Source organism: Oncorhynchus mykiss, chromosome 9 (assembly GCF_057628025.1).
Source record: "Oncorhynchus mykiss isolate SJ-2025 chromosome 9, ASM5762802v1, whole genome shotgun sequence".
In the NCBI taxonomy this organism is placed as follows: Eukaryota; Metazoa; Chordata; class Actinopteri; order Salmoniformes; family Salmonidae; genus Oncorhynchus; species Oncorhynchus mykiss.
This window is the reverse complement of record NC_143030.1, coordinates 67,845,488-67,862,426: the sequence shown is the minus strand read 5'-3', so window position 1 is coordinate 67,862,426 and position 16,939 is coordinate 67,845,488. Positions and strand designations below refer to the sequence as shown.

General features: G+C 41.8%; 2 protein-coding genes across 12 annotated transcripts in view; both read right to left on the bottom strand.

Annotated features, from left to right (window-relative positions):
- LOC110532605 (ankyrin repeat domain-containing protein SOWAHC) overlaps positions 1 to 6,320 on the bottom strand; it is a 30,608-nt gene extending 24,288 nt beyond the window's left edge. For 2 of the 4 annotated variants that reach the window (XM_090185139.1, XM_090185136.1), the window contains exons 1-4: positions 6,002 to 6,320; positions 3,609 to 3,670; positions 2,964 to 3,245; positions 1,016 to 1,114 (exon numbers count right to left, since the gene is read on the bottom strand). In XM_090185139.1, coding sequence (XP_090041265.1) covers positions 1,016 to 1,114; positions 2,964 to 3,245; positions 3,609 to 3,670; positions 6,002 to 6,125 — 567 coding nt within the window. In that variant the 5' untranslated portion in view covers positions 6,126 to 6,320. The remainder of the gene's footprint in view (positions 1 to 1,015; positions 1,115 to 2,963; positions 3,246 to 3,608; positions 3,671 to 6,001) is intronic. The other 2 variants (XM_090185137.1, XM_090185138.1) reach the window with 2 other exon arrangements.
- Positions 6,321 to 11,734: 5,414 nt separating this feature from the next.
- Positions 11,735 to 16,939, bottom strand: part of LOC110532604 (pleckstrin homology domain-containing family G member 5) — a 117,885-nt gene continuing 112,680 nt past the window's right edge. For 7 of the 8 annotated variants that reach the window (XM_021616646.3, XM_021616644.3, XM_021616643.3 and 4 more), the window contains 3 exons: positions 15,853 to 16,129; positions 14,603 to 15,682; positions 11,735 to 13,748 (listed from right to left, as the gene is read on the bottom strand). In XM_021616646.3, coding sequence (XP_021472321.3) covers positions 13,739 to 13,748; positions 14,603 to 15,682; positions 15,853 to 16,129 — 1,367 coding nt within the window. In that variant the 3' untranslated portion in view covers positions 11,735 to 13,738. Of the gene's footprint in view, positions 13,749 to 14,598; positions 15,683 to 15,852; positions 16,130 to 16,939 lie in introns of those variants that run through there. The other variant, XM_090185129.1, reaches the window with a different exon arrangement.

Below are 16,939 nucleotides of genomic sequence, written 5' to 3'. Positions count from 1 at the left end.
CAAAGCGAGGGTACAAAGCGAGGTGCATACAGAAATTGTTAGACGAGATCGGTGTGGAAGAACTTGACTTGCCTGCAGAGAGCCCTGACCTCAACCCCATCAAACCCCTTTGGGGTGAATTGGAATTCCTACTGCGAGCCAGGCCTAATAGCCCAACATCAGTGCCCAACCTCACTAAAGCGCTTGTGGCTGAATGGAGCAAGTCCCCGCAACAATGTTTCAACATCTATTGGAAAGCCTTCTAGGAAGAGTGGAGACTGTTATAGCAGCAAAAGGGGGGACCAACTCCATATTAATGCCCACGATTTTGGAATAAGATGTTCGACGGACAGGTGTCCACATACATTTGGTCATGTAGTCTATTTGTTGGACAGTTTTTTTAATCGTTGAGTTCTGAATAATTACAATAATAAGAGCTCTGAGCACTTTTCTTCTCTCTGTCATGTAATTCCATTCTCTTTGTCTAGGTTCAGAACGATGGATTAGAACACTGTTCAGAACCAGGGATTAGAATAAAGTTAAGAACAAGGGATTAGAACACAGTTTAGAACCAGGGATTGGAACACCGTTTAGAACCAAGGATTAGAACAACGTTCAGAGCCAGAGATTAGAACACCAAGCTCTTCAAGAGCAAAGGAGAGTAGTATAAACAGAGTGCAAAGAGGAAGTTAAACCTGCCACAGTTTAACAGTATTTTTACACAGGGGAATATTTGCTGACAACTGGTTCTTTCCACAGACGTGTTAAAATCCAACACAGTGAAATATGATAAAGTAACATCAGGGGAAAATTCAATCTCAAAAGTATTTTCCTAATTCCTGGAGCTGCTCTCCTCACCTCCCACTGACATTTTGAGAGGGATGTGAGGAGAGCATTGGAAGACATCTTCTCCTCAGAACTTCTCTAACGCTCTCTCCGCTTCTCTCCAACCTTATGAGGAGACGAGGCAAGATGGGATGCAAGGAATTGAGGAAAATACTTTTGAGATTGACTCCTGGTGTCACTAGCCTCTCACCTTTGACCCTGAGTCTCTGTCTAGCTCATTCTCCCCTTTGCTGTGCACAAGGGGTTCCTCCGAAACAGACGGTGAGGGTTTTCTTTCAGTGTGCAGATCCTGGAGGCACAGCGACATAACATACAGAATGATGCCATTTCTCCCTTCTCCATTTAATACGAACATTCTCAATTTACCCCTGGTTACTGTAGCTCTGCCAAAATTCTAGCCACATTAGACTGCATGTGCAGTGCACAGGGTGTAAAATGTGTTCTGTTAACGGCTTGTTGAGGTGATCAGCTACAATTCACACTTTATGCAGAAACTACTTGTGTTGTGCTGTTGACCTTTTCCTGCCTTCAACAACAGTGTGAGTAGATACCGCTTGAGCTTGAACTCTTTAGACATACTACTGTGGACATTGACACTATCGGCTTAACATACAGTACCAGCCAAGTTGGGACACACCTACTCATTCAAGGGTTTTTCTTATTTTTACTATTTTCTATATTGTAGAATAATAGTGAATACATCAAAACTATGAAATAACACATGGAATCATTTTACGTTTTAATTCCAGGTTGTAAGGCTACAAAATAGGAAAAATGCTAAGTGGGGTGAATACTTCCGCAAGCCACTGTAACTTCACTGAACTTATCCTCTGCAGCAGAGGTAACTCTGGGTCTTCCTTTCTTGTGGCGGTCCTCATGAGCGCCAATTTCATCATAGCGATTTATGGTTTTTGCGACTGCACTTTCATGCCTTAAAGTAATGATGGACTGTCGTTTCTCTTTGCTTATTTGAGCTGTTCTTGCCAAAATATGGACTTGGTCTTTTACCAAATATGGCTATCTTCTGTATACCAACCCTACCTTGTCACAACACAACTGATTGGCTCAAACACAGTAAAGAGGAAAGAAATTCCACAAATGAACTTTTAATAAGGTACACCTGTTAATTGAAATGCATTCCAAGTGACTACCTCATGAAGCTGGATGAGAGAATGCCATGAGTGTGCAAAGCTGTCATCAAGGCAAATGGTGGCTACTTTGAAGAATTTAAAATATGAAATATATTTTGATATGTTTAACACTTTTTTGGTTACTACATGATTCCACATGTGTTATTTCATAGTTTTGATGTCTTCACTATTATTATACAACATAGAAAACAGTCAAAATAAAGAAAAACCCTGTGTGTCCAAACCTTTTTACTGGTACTGAATAATCTCTTTAAATGCTAGGATTGTAGACGCACTACTACTAAGATTGTTTTCCATGAACAATATGTAAAATCACTTCAGCCACATTATCGTGTAAATTGAAGAGCTGAATATGGGTTTTATTGAGGTCAAATATCAATGTACAAATTACCCTTACATTTATCACAGGGGCGGACTGGGCTGGTCCATTTTTAGCCCAGTGGGCCTATCTAACTTGGGTTTTTAGCATTAAATGATCATTATCTGACTAATAAGGGGGGGGGGGGGGGGGGGCATGAGGGAAGAAAATGTGTGGGGGCCTCAAGGGAAAGAATGGGCTGGTGTGTTAGAAATGCCAGTTGCCATTTCTGGTCCCAGTCCAACCCTGATTTATCAGGAAATATAATTACAATTTTGCAGCTCAAACATAATGGGAATGACAACGAAAATTTGTTTCTGAACAGCTATGCCCTTTGAGTAAAAGATACAGCCACTGGAACAAGTTGTTTGACTTTCTCATCATTAAACTCGTCTGTGCTTCAACTCTTATGCCCAGAATGAGGTCTGATGCCAGAATGAGAGAGCAGTCATACTTAACTCAATTCCATAGGAAATGGATGAGAATGATAGTAGTGGCAAGTCTTCTTTTCATACAGATTTATTCCTCTCTAATGCTGTCATGGCATTTATATTTTATCAAATGTGCAGACTAAAGGGCACACACAAGCATCAAGGACAGAGTCTAAGTGAGCCAACATAGAGACTGACCTCTTGCATGTGCTCCTGCTCGGGTGCCTCTGTGACAGTAATGCTGGGGCCTCTTCCACACCACGTCAACCGGGAAGGCTTCCTCTCCTCTGCCCGCTTGGCCAGTTCAGGCTGGAGGTCTGGTTCCATCTGGGCACTGGAGAGAGACGAGACCCCTGACCCATCCCACTGGGCTGAGGCCGATGGCCTGGCAGGGCTGGCCTGTCTGTCTGTCCCAGGCTCTGTCTCGCTGTCCTGCTTCTGCTGCCGGTATCTCTTCTTCAGAACTAGGTACTTCTCACCCTGATAGGGACAGACAGCAGGCCGGCAGGAGATGAGGAGGGTAAAGGCCTACTGTATATTAGAGGTCAACTTTGACCTAAAATTAATTATTGTAAGTTGCCCTTTCTAATTACTATGTAACTGAATGGTAATAACAACACTGTATATAACCAATAACACAACAAACTACATAGTAAACAGACCCAGCAAAGAAATACCATATCCTTTTTTAGTTTCATACAATTTAACTACCATGGCTGACTCAATATTGTGGAAAGGGAACTTGATTTGAGTGTGGAGCATTAAAGAATTATGCACACTGATTTTATCACAGCTTTTCACGGCACACAATCCACAAATGGTCAAAAGCTCTACTTCACTTACATTCTCTGATTTCACAACAGCAATCCTGTCGATGATCTGTTTGAACTCCTCTCTGTATTTGGCTGGGGAAAATAAACAATGTTGGCATATCCACTTTCAAAAACATGATATCGCTTTTAGTTCTCTCCCAAAACCTCAGACTTTCATTCTCTGAGGGATTTGGAGAAAACATGTCAAAGGATGACGAGGAAAACAAATATAATTTGGTCTAACAAATACTTTATAACAAGTGTAGTAATAGATTTCTTATGGAATAATAACCACTAATCGGATCAAGTGTTATCTTATGATTGATTAGATTTATCTGAAACGGAATGTTCTATTTACTCTAAATAAGGCTGTTGCATCACTCTGGCATTCCAAGATGTAGACCTTTTGAACCAGAAGAATGCGTGATGGCTATTTGAGATTATTGTGTGGCCTGTGAAGGCTGGTGGTTGATCTCCCCTCCCTGTTATTTCACCATATTCCCCCTGCCTGCAGAGACCAGGCTTCTCTTCCAAATGACACCCTATTGCCAATTTAGTGCACTACTTATGACCAGGGCCCATAGAGCTCTGGGCAAAAGTATTGCACTATATAAGGAATAGTGCAATTTGGGGTGAACCCCAGGGGTTCCAGGAGTGAGCGGCTTTCATTCTTCATTCCTCTGCAGGCCAAGCACTGCTCCAGTTGCAAAACAATCATCTCAGAACAAAGTCACGGACTGGGTAAAGGGACAGAGAGGAAACCAGACCTCTCGCTGCCAACATGAGAGGCGGGCAGATAAAAATAATTTAAAAAAACTCTACTCACGCATCATCTCCAAAAATCCCAACCCCAACCTATGTCTATTTCCGCAGTATTACATCTTTCCTATGGGAACCCAAACCAACTGCAGATGGATGGCTATTACAATAGTTAACTATTTAACTCCTCTCACAAATACAACTGAGTTTGTGAAATTATATTCAGACTTGATGCTGACAGACGTTGGTTTATATAGGGTACTGTTTCTGAGAATTGATCCATTACTCCAGCGGCCAGACCACCTAATTAACATAGACCATCCTAGTTCAACATACAAAATACTAATGGCAGAAGCCCTGTGTTTGAAAGAATGCTTAGTTATGAAAGAATATATCGAGCTGGACAATTGACCTCTTTCCTTTTTCCTGACAACAGGGTAAGGAAATAACATTTCAGAATGAGACAGTAGTTCACAACTTCACATCCACAAAAACAGGAAATCCAGAGGAAGTGGCCACTTACATCACATCAACAAAATAATTCCTGACTTAGTAATATAGGGGTGACACAGTTTACACGTGCAGTTATTCATTATCTTGAGGTAGACAGATAACCATAGCAACTGGACAGACACAGCCAAGTTAGCTATCACTTTCCCACAATGTCCCCATTTTGTTCCATCGTAATAAAAGAGCACTCCATTAGAGATCTAGCTGTGCTGGTACATGTTGCCTAATTTATTGCATTATGATTAAAACACTATTATGGTGCAATAGTGGCCATTAAAGAAGGGAACACATGTTGTCATAACAGACTTTAAGTACTGTATGTACTGAAACTCATTTCCATAATTGGACACTCCAGCCATGTCAGATGGCACAGTAAAGCAGCTTTCGTTGGAAACCTCTGTCAACAACTGTACCACTGAGATAGCATCTGGACAGTACAAGCGGTACAACTGTAATACAAGGTCACATTGGATAATCATTTATCTAGAGCCGGTCAAACATGTTAAGGCCTAGTTATTTTATCCAGTACCAAGCAGTGATGATGCTGTGGTGTAGTGCATGGGAAATGATTGGTAAAGCATAAGAACATATTTTTTTTATATCACAGTCGCAGGTTTAAGGATAATGCTTACTTGGGTTCATGATTCAGGGGCTGGTATCAATTACAGAAAGGCAGCACCATAATCACACTGTTTATCGGGGTGAAGCTTTGTTGTAATGTCACAACAGAATACCACAGTCCAATGGTGAAAATGATTCGTTGGAGTAGTCTGGATCTGAGGCTTGGGTAGCGGGCACTGGAGAATTCATGCAGCTATAACTGGTCTCAAAGGAAATGACAGAATTCCTGGTGCAATTGTATATTTTTAAAGGACCTTTAATTTAAAGCAGATGTTACGTTTAAGCTAACCGACTGGGGATTGGGAACAATGAGAAACAAATGGGTTTACGGGAAAACTATATATGAAATTGGAAACCGTTGAATATGATCATATCATGAAAGCTACATGACAGATGTCGCATGAGGCGAGGCGAGACATGGTACGGTCAGTGACATCGCTAAAAGCCATCCATCACTGAACACATGAAACTGTTGCTGTTGAGGTTAAATCCTTTCTCAATTCTACATTTCAGATACAATGTACCGCTACTTACCACGCAGCTCCATGTCCTTGTGACCAATAAAAGGCTTGTATGTTTTCATTAAATCTGAATTTTTTACTTTCCCTCCGGCTGAGTAGAAATAATCCAACAACGATTCTTCACTTACATCGCCCATTATCGATATATCAATGCTCGTGTTCTATGATAAAATCAGGTTTCTTTTAGAATTCTTATGATCTTGCTGCTATGACATTGTAGCGTATCCTGGCTAATTTGAGAGAAAAAAAATGGTATAATACATCCAACTTTACTCCACCCAAACCCAACCACTCACTGCGCCTCCTCCGGTTAACTCTTTCAGGACTGAAACAAAACTGAGAGGGAGACAGCAAGGGTTTTTGACAGCATGTTGCAACTTTATTACAGTGGCATATAGATTTGTTCAAACAAGGCCTAGGCTTATCTTACAATGTCAAAGTCTTTGGCATAGCACTGAGCAACCCATCCTTTCTCAATGCATTATTAGCCTAGTCTATCGTATAGTTATTTTATAGCCTTTGAGTCAGCATCTTCCACAAAGTTTAGGACCTAGGGGCCTATGTAATTCTACTGCCTTTTAGAGAAATGCTTCATCTATGATATGACTTGATTTAGAATAAAACATTTCCCTTCAAATATTTATGATTTTTTCAAACTTTTTTATTAGGTTTAGATTAAAACATTTTCCTTAGAATTTCATGACAAAAGTCACCATTAGAATCATACAACTCATGCAGTAGGACTAGTTGGGTTCACATAGGTGAAAGCAGCTATCCGGTGTGTAACCATATGCCACAGCAAGAGGGACCATGGTGCTCAGACTGAGCCCCATTATAGTTGATGCCTAGTGTCAGTTAAGGTATTATCCTACACCACAATGTCAGATTAATTGTGTCAATGCGTTCTGAAAATTAAATGTGTTCGATTTACCTCGGTAATCTCACTTGCTCTCTCTCGTTTTCCACTTGTAGCTAGATACTCTTTAGATGAGTTTCCATTTAATTAAGAAATATGCTTGTGATTTAAATTTCATATGTTTTATCATCCTAAAAAATACAATGTTGAGATGACAATAAGCTTCTTATGAGCTGATACAATTACAGTGTGGAGTAGGCCCTAGTAATCTTGCAGTTCATACAACAAAATGAGACCTTATGCGTTGCCATTTTTTAAAAACACCCTAACTTTTACTATGAGGATAAAGAATGATGATCCGCTGACATATGCCATGTCTGTGTGTTGTAAAATTCCAGACAGAAGCTGAGAACATATTCAATAATCACTTTTCCATTACTGAAAAGACACAAAGTGGAGGGTAAATAATATGTATCAATCATGTAATAAATTTGCTCACAATACAGTATGGAGCAATTTGGAAAATGATTTTGAAAGTACATCTATCGCAGTAATGAAGACACAAATCCTAATATATAAAGCAGGTAGGATGTGTCTGTACAGGCGTGAAGTTGACATATGTCCATGGGGAAACAATTTGAATACAACTATTTTATAGAAAACACAGCAAATAATAACATTTCCAAGATGTTACTTTTGAAAACAACTGCTCTTGGTCTAACTTCCTTCGTCTAACTTTCTTGGTCTAACCTCCTGGATGTGATTGAGATGTGTAACAAAGATTCCACCATGAACAACACAGGGTGACCCATGACCGGATTATTGGGCACCTGTCTGCTTAAACCTTTAGGGGCCCAAAGTCTGCCTTGGGGCCTTGAGGGGCCAGATGTTCTGAGAGCTGTGGCCCTCTCAGTCTCCAACAATATGAAGGTCAATTAGACTTTAACTAATGGCAGCGCGTGACATGGACTGGTGGTGTCCTGGTTCTGATTTAGGGCAGATGTTCACTATGACTAGCACGGTGATCCACTCCATATGGTTGCCACTTGTCCGTGCGCCTTTTCACAGCACAGACCTTTTGAACACGCTTTAGTCATCAGTTCTCTTTTTTACCCCTCTGTAAAAACCCGTCCTAAATCCAATCACCTAGCCTTTCTAAAGGGGATGATGTTGATTTAATGGGAATCTGTGGTGGCAGTAGCAAGCGGACGACCCTGCTGTCAGTACATCCAGCCAGCCAGCCGGCCGGCCAGCCCTGGGCCCATTTAGGCTCCAAGCTACAGAGGAAACAAGTTGAGGGAGAGCGGGAAGGAGGGAGAGCTTAGATTAGAGAGGGGATTGTTTAGACAAACAATGGTGTCTACCTGATTTTAATCTCGGCTCCAAAAGAGCACAGGGATTGGCAGACTTTAATAAATGAAAGTGCACTCCATAATCGGGATTTGCACAAAGTGCCCCTTTGTGTTAATCTGACATTTTTTACAGCATGCTTTTTGACATCTGTCACAGGGAGGAGTGTTAACCCTCACATTCCCCAGCTGCTTGGAACGAAACAGAACAACCAGGATGATAATACTATATATTTAAAATGGATCTCATCATAGACAATACATCCACAATCCCATATACAGCACGTAATTACTGCCACCATAAGAGTTCAAGGGAGTGTCCCAATGTTGAAAAAACAAAGCAAAAGTGGGAGAGCATAACAATGCCTCATATGTCATACTTCTTTTACATACACTAATTTCTGGACAAACCAATTTTGCACCAACAGTAACATCACATAATCTGATTTGATAACCTGGTTCAAAAACTGTTTCTTTAAACACTTTCTAAGCAATGTCTTTCACCTTTCCAACTATAATTGTGAGGACGTGCACACCGAACTGCCGTGTCCAGTGAGAGTACATTCTGTGTACCACACACGTTCCATATTAGGAGAAGCTAATATAGCGGAGGTTGTGTAATTACTTTGTGGTTCAAAACGAAAGCTGCATTTCAATAATTAAAGTCCAGGGTATCAGCGCTAAAGCACAATAAAATTGTTTTAAAATCAAGGATTACAACATTAAATCCCACAGGGCCAGATGTGAGCAAGGGAGGAGACACCGCCCACCGACCTACCGGATTCTGGATCAGATTAAGACTAGAGACTATCCCAGAGGGGCCATGCTGCCTTTTCCATGTGGATTAGGGGCTTGTGTGGAATCAACATGCTGTAATGCACCGATTAGCTGATATAATCACCTGTAAATACACCTTGTCCAGCGCTCACTACAGCCAGGGCAATGCAGGATAGCACAGGACCAGCAATCCCTGTAAGTGGATATGTTTGTGTGTGTGTGTGCTTGAGTGCGTGCGTGCGCGCTTACATGCATGCATGTTCCTGCCATGCCTCTGGAAGATCTGCCACACACTTGTGGACCGTGAACATCCCACTATTCAAAGCCTCCACATGAAAACAATGTGTCTTGTTATGGGAATATGTGGATGCAGCAGTGAAAGGACATGTTTCATATGCTGAGGATTAGTACTGAGGAAAAGGAAGGAGAGGTTAGTCAGCCAGAAATATATGGTATGATCTCATCATGCATCATGAGTTCATTCAGATGTAGGATTTTAAATTGGATCATCCTGTTGCAGGTGAACTTCCCTGCAATGTATTAGATGTTTGTAATTTCCACAAATTTCAGAGACTTGATTTTCCCTTACGAAAAATCCACATTATAATTCACATCGACTGTTGCTGCAGGTTCATTTTCCTGCTGTAGCAAACTGGCTCAAATTAAAATCCTACATCTGTACTGATTCAGCAGGAACTGTCTCTGTAAAGGAATATAAAAGATGATCTTGATTCATAAATAATCAAACACTAGCTTTGTCGCCGATCTGTTTGTGCTTTTGCCTACACCATTGTCATTGTCAAGCATGACAATTCCACATACAGTAAGTGGTTGGCAAGACAGCAGAAACAGACCGGCACCCAGGCTAAAACCACAAATCCAACACTTTCTTCAACCCGTCACACTGTCCAAATGTTTAAAAAAAACAGCAACATCAGCCAAACTCTGAAAATACATTCGGAAGCTTTCCGATTGTCATCTTACACATAATAATTCTTATTTTTTCTTTAACATTTAACTAGGCAAATCAGTTAAGAACAAATTATTATTTACAATGACGGCCTCCCCCGGCCAAACCCCGACGACGCTGGGCCAATTGTACGCCGCCTAATAAGAGGATCCAGACTTAGTAAATGGTACACCTACCTCAAACGAAGAGGTATTGTGCTATACACAATGAACTCAATTGACACATGTATGTAGAGATGTAAACATAAGGATCCACCCATTTTAGTCGTTGCTAGATAGCATAAATATCATGCTTCTCGCTGGTACTAATATTGGTGAAATACAATGATGAAACACCAAAGATTTGTAACGCCATCTGCTGGCAGTTCATAAGAACACTAATGTGATGTTAATGGCTCGTCCAGTAATGTTACTAGGCTATGATTGGACTCCATTTCAGACTTTTAAAGACACAGACCACTCAGTGCTGTTAAATAAGAACATAAAAAATCCCTTCTCAAAGCCAGTCAGTGAATCCTCAAACCATGCAACTTTGCTGTTAAAGAGATTCACCCAAATTACCAAATTCCATTCAAGTCATGGGACCGATATTAGCATTTTAGCGCATTGCGTTCAAAACATCTAAGTGAATTTGTTGAGCTTCACTATAATACTTTTGGATGATTTGGACATGCGCGAAAAATGCTAATATCGGTCCCATGCTAAAACGTTAGCATTTGGAAACTGTGCCAGGGAAACTAAACCAAACCATGGATTGCTGTCATACCTTGTCCACAGACTGCTTACAGTGTGAGGAAATCAATATAATTTTGTAAATTGGGTACCCAATAGTCAGGTCACTACTCTTTAAAAATGTAAATGTAGAATGTGATATACATTGTGTACTCCACTACACACCAAAGAAACAAGATTCTTTGGTCTGATAAAAACAAGATTGAACTCTGACCTGAATGCCAAGTGCCATGTCTGGAGGAAACCTGGCCCCATCCCTACGTGGAAGCATCATGCTGTGGGGATGTTTTTCAGCGGCAGGAACATGGGAAAGATGAACGCAGCAAAGTACAGAGAGATCCTTGATGAAAACCTGCTCCAGAGACCTCGGGTCCTTAGACTAGGTGAAGGTTCACCTTTCAACAGGACACCGACCCTAAGCACACAGCCAAGACATTGCATGAGTGGCTTCGGGACAAGTCTCAATGTCCTTGAGTTGCCCAGCCAGAGCCCGGACTTGAACTCGATCAAACATTTGTGGAGAGACCTGAAAATAGCTGTGCAGCAACGCTTCCCATCCAACCTGACAGAGCTTGAGAGGTTCTGCTGAGAAGAATTCAAGAAACTCCCCAAATACAGTTGTGCCAAGCTTGTAGCGTAATGCCCAAGACGACGTGTGGCTGTAATCGCTGTCAAAGTGCTTCAACAAAGTACTGAGTAAAGGGTCTGAATACTTTACATTTTTTTTATAAATTAGCAATAATTTCTAGAAACCTGTTTTTGCTTGTCATCATGGTGTACTACTGTGTGTAGATTGATGAGGGAATAAAAAACATTTTTTTTTAGAATAAGGCTGTCACTTAACAAAATGTGGATAAAGTCAAGGGGTCTGAAAACTTTCAGAATGCACAGTGTATATATTCATTCTGGACTCCGACATTGCTCGTTCTGATATTTCTTATTTCCTGTATTGTTGGGATGTGTGTGTATTGCTTTGTATTACTGCACTGTTGGAGCCAGAAAGATAAGTATTTACCTGCACCTGCAACAACATCTGCAAAATATGTGTACTTGACCAATAACATTTGATGATCATTTTTTATTTGGTAAGACACTTTAGAGACATTCCTGAAAGGGAAAACAAATGGTTTTGGTACATAGTAGATTCATCATTCCTGATATGAAAAACAAGAAATAAAATATTAAGACAAAATGTACAAGTCATAAAATCAAAGAATTTATATATATATATAAAAACATAGCAAGCTTAATAAATATTACAAATAAACAAAAACTAGAAGTAAACAAATGTTAAACTATTTAGTTTGGGAAACACTTGACAAGGAGGGTTTTTCAACAACTCATTAAATCATCAATAAGAACAAGCTGCATGTCAGTTAGACCATGTTAGTCTACTATGGTGGTCAATGCTCCCGCCAAATCACTTCTCCTATTAGTGTGGACAGAAAACCATTCAAAGAAAACTCATTCATGAATAATATGCAACACCAAACCATTGTTTTCAGTTTCTAAGTTACTGTACATTAAATAAACACAAAATATCCAATGTCTCAAAAAGTGCTCCAAGCTCATCATGACATGGAATACTTTTTAGTGTAGACTGCTTTTTTACAATCACCACATTCTACCTGCTGCTGTTTGTTCTAATGTAGGCTGCAGGTTGTGAGTGCATGCTCACGTCGTTCTACATTGGTGCAGTAATGTTTCCTCAAAACAACTCCATTCCACCCAATAACCAAGGGTTCATCTGAGAATGGAAAACCAGATCATCATCATCTCATAGTTAAATCATACAACCACTATTCATTGAAAAAATGGCTGCAGCAGCCCAGTAGAAAATACAAAGCCCAGAGAATATTCCATGTCTTAAACGCAGCCACTTTGAAAATGTAATAGTTGCCTGTGTACATTTGAAAACACACAGCAGTTGATAACATACAGTAATACATTATGTTCTGTTTGTTATGGTTGTTTGAACACTTGTAAGTTAACCTTTAGTTTGAAATCTACTGGCTAGTCAGGTCTTTACATCTTTGGGTATGTTGTCATTACTCACAGAGGATGGAAATCACGAAGGAAGTATTTTTGGTTCAGTCAGGAGTTTAGAACAATGTTTCATTCAAACACAGACATAACCCCCCCACACACACACACACATAGCAAATTCAAAGTGTGCACTGTGAATGTAAAGTAATTCCCTTTGTGATTCTTCTATTTAACACAAAGATACCATTGTGCAACATGTATTGTTTTGTCAAAAGCGAACCAGGAGGAGTACAAATACCATGACATCCTAAATGCTGCAATTCAACCACCACATTCTAGAGAGCTGGTATTTTTAACCACATTCTAGAGAGCCGTTATTTTCAACCACATTCATGAGAAAAGTTATTTTTAACCACATTCTAGAGAGCTGTTATTTTCAACCACATTCTAGAGAGCCGTTATTTTCAACCACATTCTAGAGAGCTGTTATTTTCAACCACATTCTAGAGAGCTGTTATTTTCAACCACATTCTAGAGAGCCGGTATTTTCAACCACATTCTACAGAGCAGGTATATTTCGGGAACTGTGCACTTTTTTTTTCATAACTTAAGAGTTAAGAGTTTTTGGGCCATCCAAGCCTTTCTTACATCTTCTCTGATCCAGTCCGGTCCATAGCAGAATGAAGCAGGTAGATCTATGCCTGGACGAGCCCTCTTACAGTCTCCTTTAATTGGGTGGCCGGTAGTGTTACCCCACACCAGTAACTGTCCAGTCCACCCAAAGGTCCCAGCCTCGGCTCCCCTCAACGCCATGTCCGTCCGTTTCAAAGTGCAAGCATTTAAATGTCTCTCTGCCTTTCCCCTCGCAATAAACTGAAACCAAATGCAACAGCAAATACTATTCTTATTGTCAGATAGCAAAACTGTGCAGCAGACACTGTCCAACAGGCAATATAAAGGGAAAAGGCATCTGAGAGAGTGCATTTGTGTCAAGGAATTCAGTCCCCTCCACGCAGACACCACCAAGTGTAGTTCCTCTTCATGCTCAGGTGTCACTAGTTGGTTGGTTGTCTGTCAGTGGTTACACCTCCCTAGAAAAACAAAACCACACAACAGGGGTTGATTACCACAAGGACTTCGATATTGAACACAGTAAAACAGATCAAAATAAAGTTTATTAGCCGCGGAAATAGTTTAGCAAGTGTTATAGCGGGTGCAGCGAAATGCTTATGATACTAGCTCCTAACAATACAGATAGTATCCTAAAACACAACTTTTTATTTTAACTTTGGCTAAAAGAGTTCCTCTGATGCTTGTAATTCGGTAGTGATTTTAGCGCAAATAATCATAGCTTGAATTGTGTTATCTTGGCAGAGACTTCATATAATCAAATACTATAGGCCTACATTTAGAATGACACATGGAAGCCCAAAGACTGGAGTTTATCACAGAGCACTACACTTTACAACAGACGGGAGGTTCAGTACACATCACTGCATTCTGTATCAGAAAGTAGGATGGCCCTCTTTGAGGTCTTGTAGATTGATGCGTTGCTCTCATTGTTTATGAAGCTATTTTACAAAAACTCCCTCTCTACCTAACATCACTAACCTTTAGACGTACGAGCTACTAACTCTGAAAATTCCTTCGGTCTCTACAGAGTCAGGTAAATCAGCTTTAAAATATGATGATTTGGTGCCACTAAGTCATTTCAGATGGCTGATTGAGGACCTTTTTAATGACGAATGTGTTTGTTGTCTATCGTTGTGTTTTGGACCTCTTGAGTTTCATATTGTATTGATCTGTATATTATTTTGCAATACAGGGCTCATCTGTGAAAGAGACTTTGGTCTCAGCATGACTCCCTGTTAATAAAAAGGTTAAATAGAAAAGAGCACATCCACGTACAGAGATGATACCCAGTATAAAGTGAGCTGTGACTTACGATGCGGTGAGCGTAGAGTTGAGCACTAGGGTGGTGCGTATCCTATAGAGCTGGGCAAGGGTCAGCTTCTTGTGCTGCTGGGCCGGGGACTTTCTGCTTTTGGCCAATGACTGCTCCTCTGGGCCACCGGCTGTCAACGACTTACTGCACTTCCCTTCCTGTCCTCCAGATGGCGCCACCGCCGAGCCGCTACTGTTGGCCAGGCTCCTGCTGCCTTCGCAGGCCTCAGCTGCACCCAGAGCCCTCTTGCGGGCCTCTGCCCTCCTCAGGGTGTCACATAGCTTACTAGAGGGCATGCTCAGGGTGAGGAAGTCATCATCAGTCTGTTCTGAGTCGAGGTCAATCTGAAACAGCCCAGTGAGGTCACGGGCTCGGCCAAGTTCTGATAGGCTCTTACTATGGGCCAGGCAATCCGCCTGTTCTCTTCTGTGTTCTGATTGTTCCTGGACTGTAGGGCTGCGGGTGTGTATCCAGGAGACAGAGACGTTGTCGTGGAAAAGCTGTAGGAGGTTGTCCTCTGAACGGGACTTGATGTTTCGGTTCTGGAAGCAGTGGAGGCGGGGAGTCACCGGGGGGCGTCGCCGAGGCTTCAGAGACTGAACCACTGACAGCTGGGAACAAAGCGAGGTTGAATCCTCTTCCTCTCCTCCTTCCTCTACCAGTTCCATTTCCACCTTCTTGTCCAACTTCAAACCCACATCGTGGCTCTCCACCTCTCCCTCCTCTTCGGTCTCCTCTCCATCGCTCTGGCCTGGCCGTGTCTGCAGGTCCAGCTCTCTCAAGAGGGACTCTGGGGAGAGGGTACCGTAGGCACTATCCATGGACAGAGAGCGACACTGAGGTTCCAGCTGACCCTCCCCTCCCTCCAGACCCCCCTCCTGCTCTTGCTCAGGGTCCCGGTCTGGGTCCAGGGGGCTAGCAGGGTGGCAGTGCAGGGGCTCAGGGCCAATAGGTTGGGTAACTAGGCTTTTCTCTAAGGGTCCGCCTGGGTCTGTGTGTGGGGCAGAGGGGTCTGGGTGCCCTCCTAAGTCTTCTCCTATGTCCATGACTGACAGGGTCTCTGTGGAGCCGTCCGAATGACTGGAAGAGAAAGAGAACTAAAAGGTTAGAATGATGAGAATAATTATAACATTAACAATAATGTATAATGTTGACATTAAATCATCTCTGCACAGAACTGATGACCATCTACAGTGTCCTTCTAGTAGTGCTTCACTCTTCTGTAGCTAAGTAGTGGTTTGGGTTTGTACCTTGCTCCCTGCTCGTCTTTGTGTCTTGTGCCGGGAGAGCTGGCGGTGGAGTTGCTACTCTCGTCTACCACCTCCTCCTCTTCTTCCTCTCCATGTAGCCGGTGCTGTAAGGTGGTCTGCTGCCTGAGAACCTCTTCAGTCCGCAGTCTCTCGAGCTGGTTCTGGACGTTGCAGATGGCATCTACCCAGCTTCGCCCCTGGGTGGCGCTGTTGGCCTGGAATGTGTAGGCTGCCACGGCACTCTTGAACTCATTGAGGTAGATGATAATTAAGGACCCTACAGGAAGAGAGAACAGGGAATCATCATGATGTTTATTGAGTAAATAGAGCTAGTTTGGGCTGAATTGCAGGTGTTCAAATCTTTCAGATTTGAGCGTTTGCTTGAGCGTGCCATGAGTGCCAGAAGGTAGGGATGGACATGAGTGATCCAGTACTTGAACAGACGTCAAAGCTCAATTTTTAACAAGAGAAAACTACTTGGTGGAAAGTGATGTGGCTGCCCGAATAGGCAAGTGAAATGCTGTCTTGAAGACCACGTTAATTTGCTTTGACTGTAGTGTTCCATTTGTACATGGGTTTATACTTTTTTTTTGTGCCCTGCAAATGTACAAGCATCACACAGTCCTTCCCACAAATGCCCTTTCCCCTCCTTGTCTCATTCACTCAATTTACCTTTCAACCGCTCCCTTCACACACACGTGCTGAGTGCTTCCGTTAGGCCTACAGAAATAAATTCCTATAAAAACATATCTAACTAATGGGATACACAAGCTACAATTTGTGGCCTGTTTTGCATGTTAGTTTGGCATTGATACGTGTCATATAACCGTTTTCAAACAATGTAATCAAAAACAAAGCCGCATACAAGCATGGTTTCTTTTTTGATTTCTTGAGTAAGGCAGCTCCAAAATGCAGGTGTTCAGCCTAGCTCAGTGCTTTCTGTGGTGGTGGGGCAGCCAATGGAAAATACAGAGTAGGGGTTAGTAATGTTCTCTAGTTGTGCCGTGATTGGCTCAGTGTTCTGTCACTCATGGGGCCACTACGTCACTGCAAAATCTAAAGTGAGGCAACGTTTGTCACGTTTATA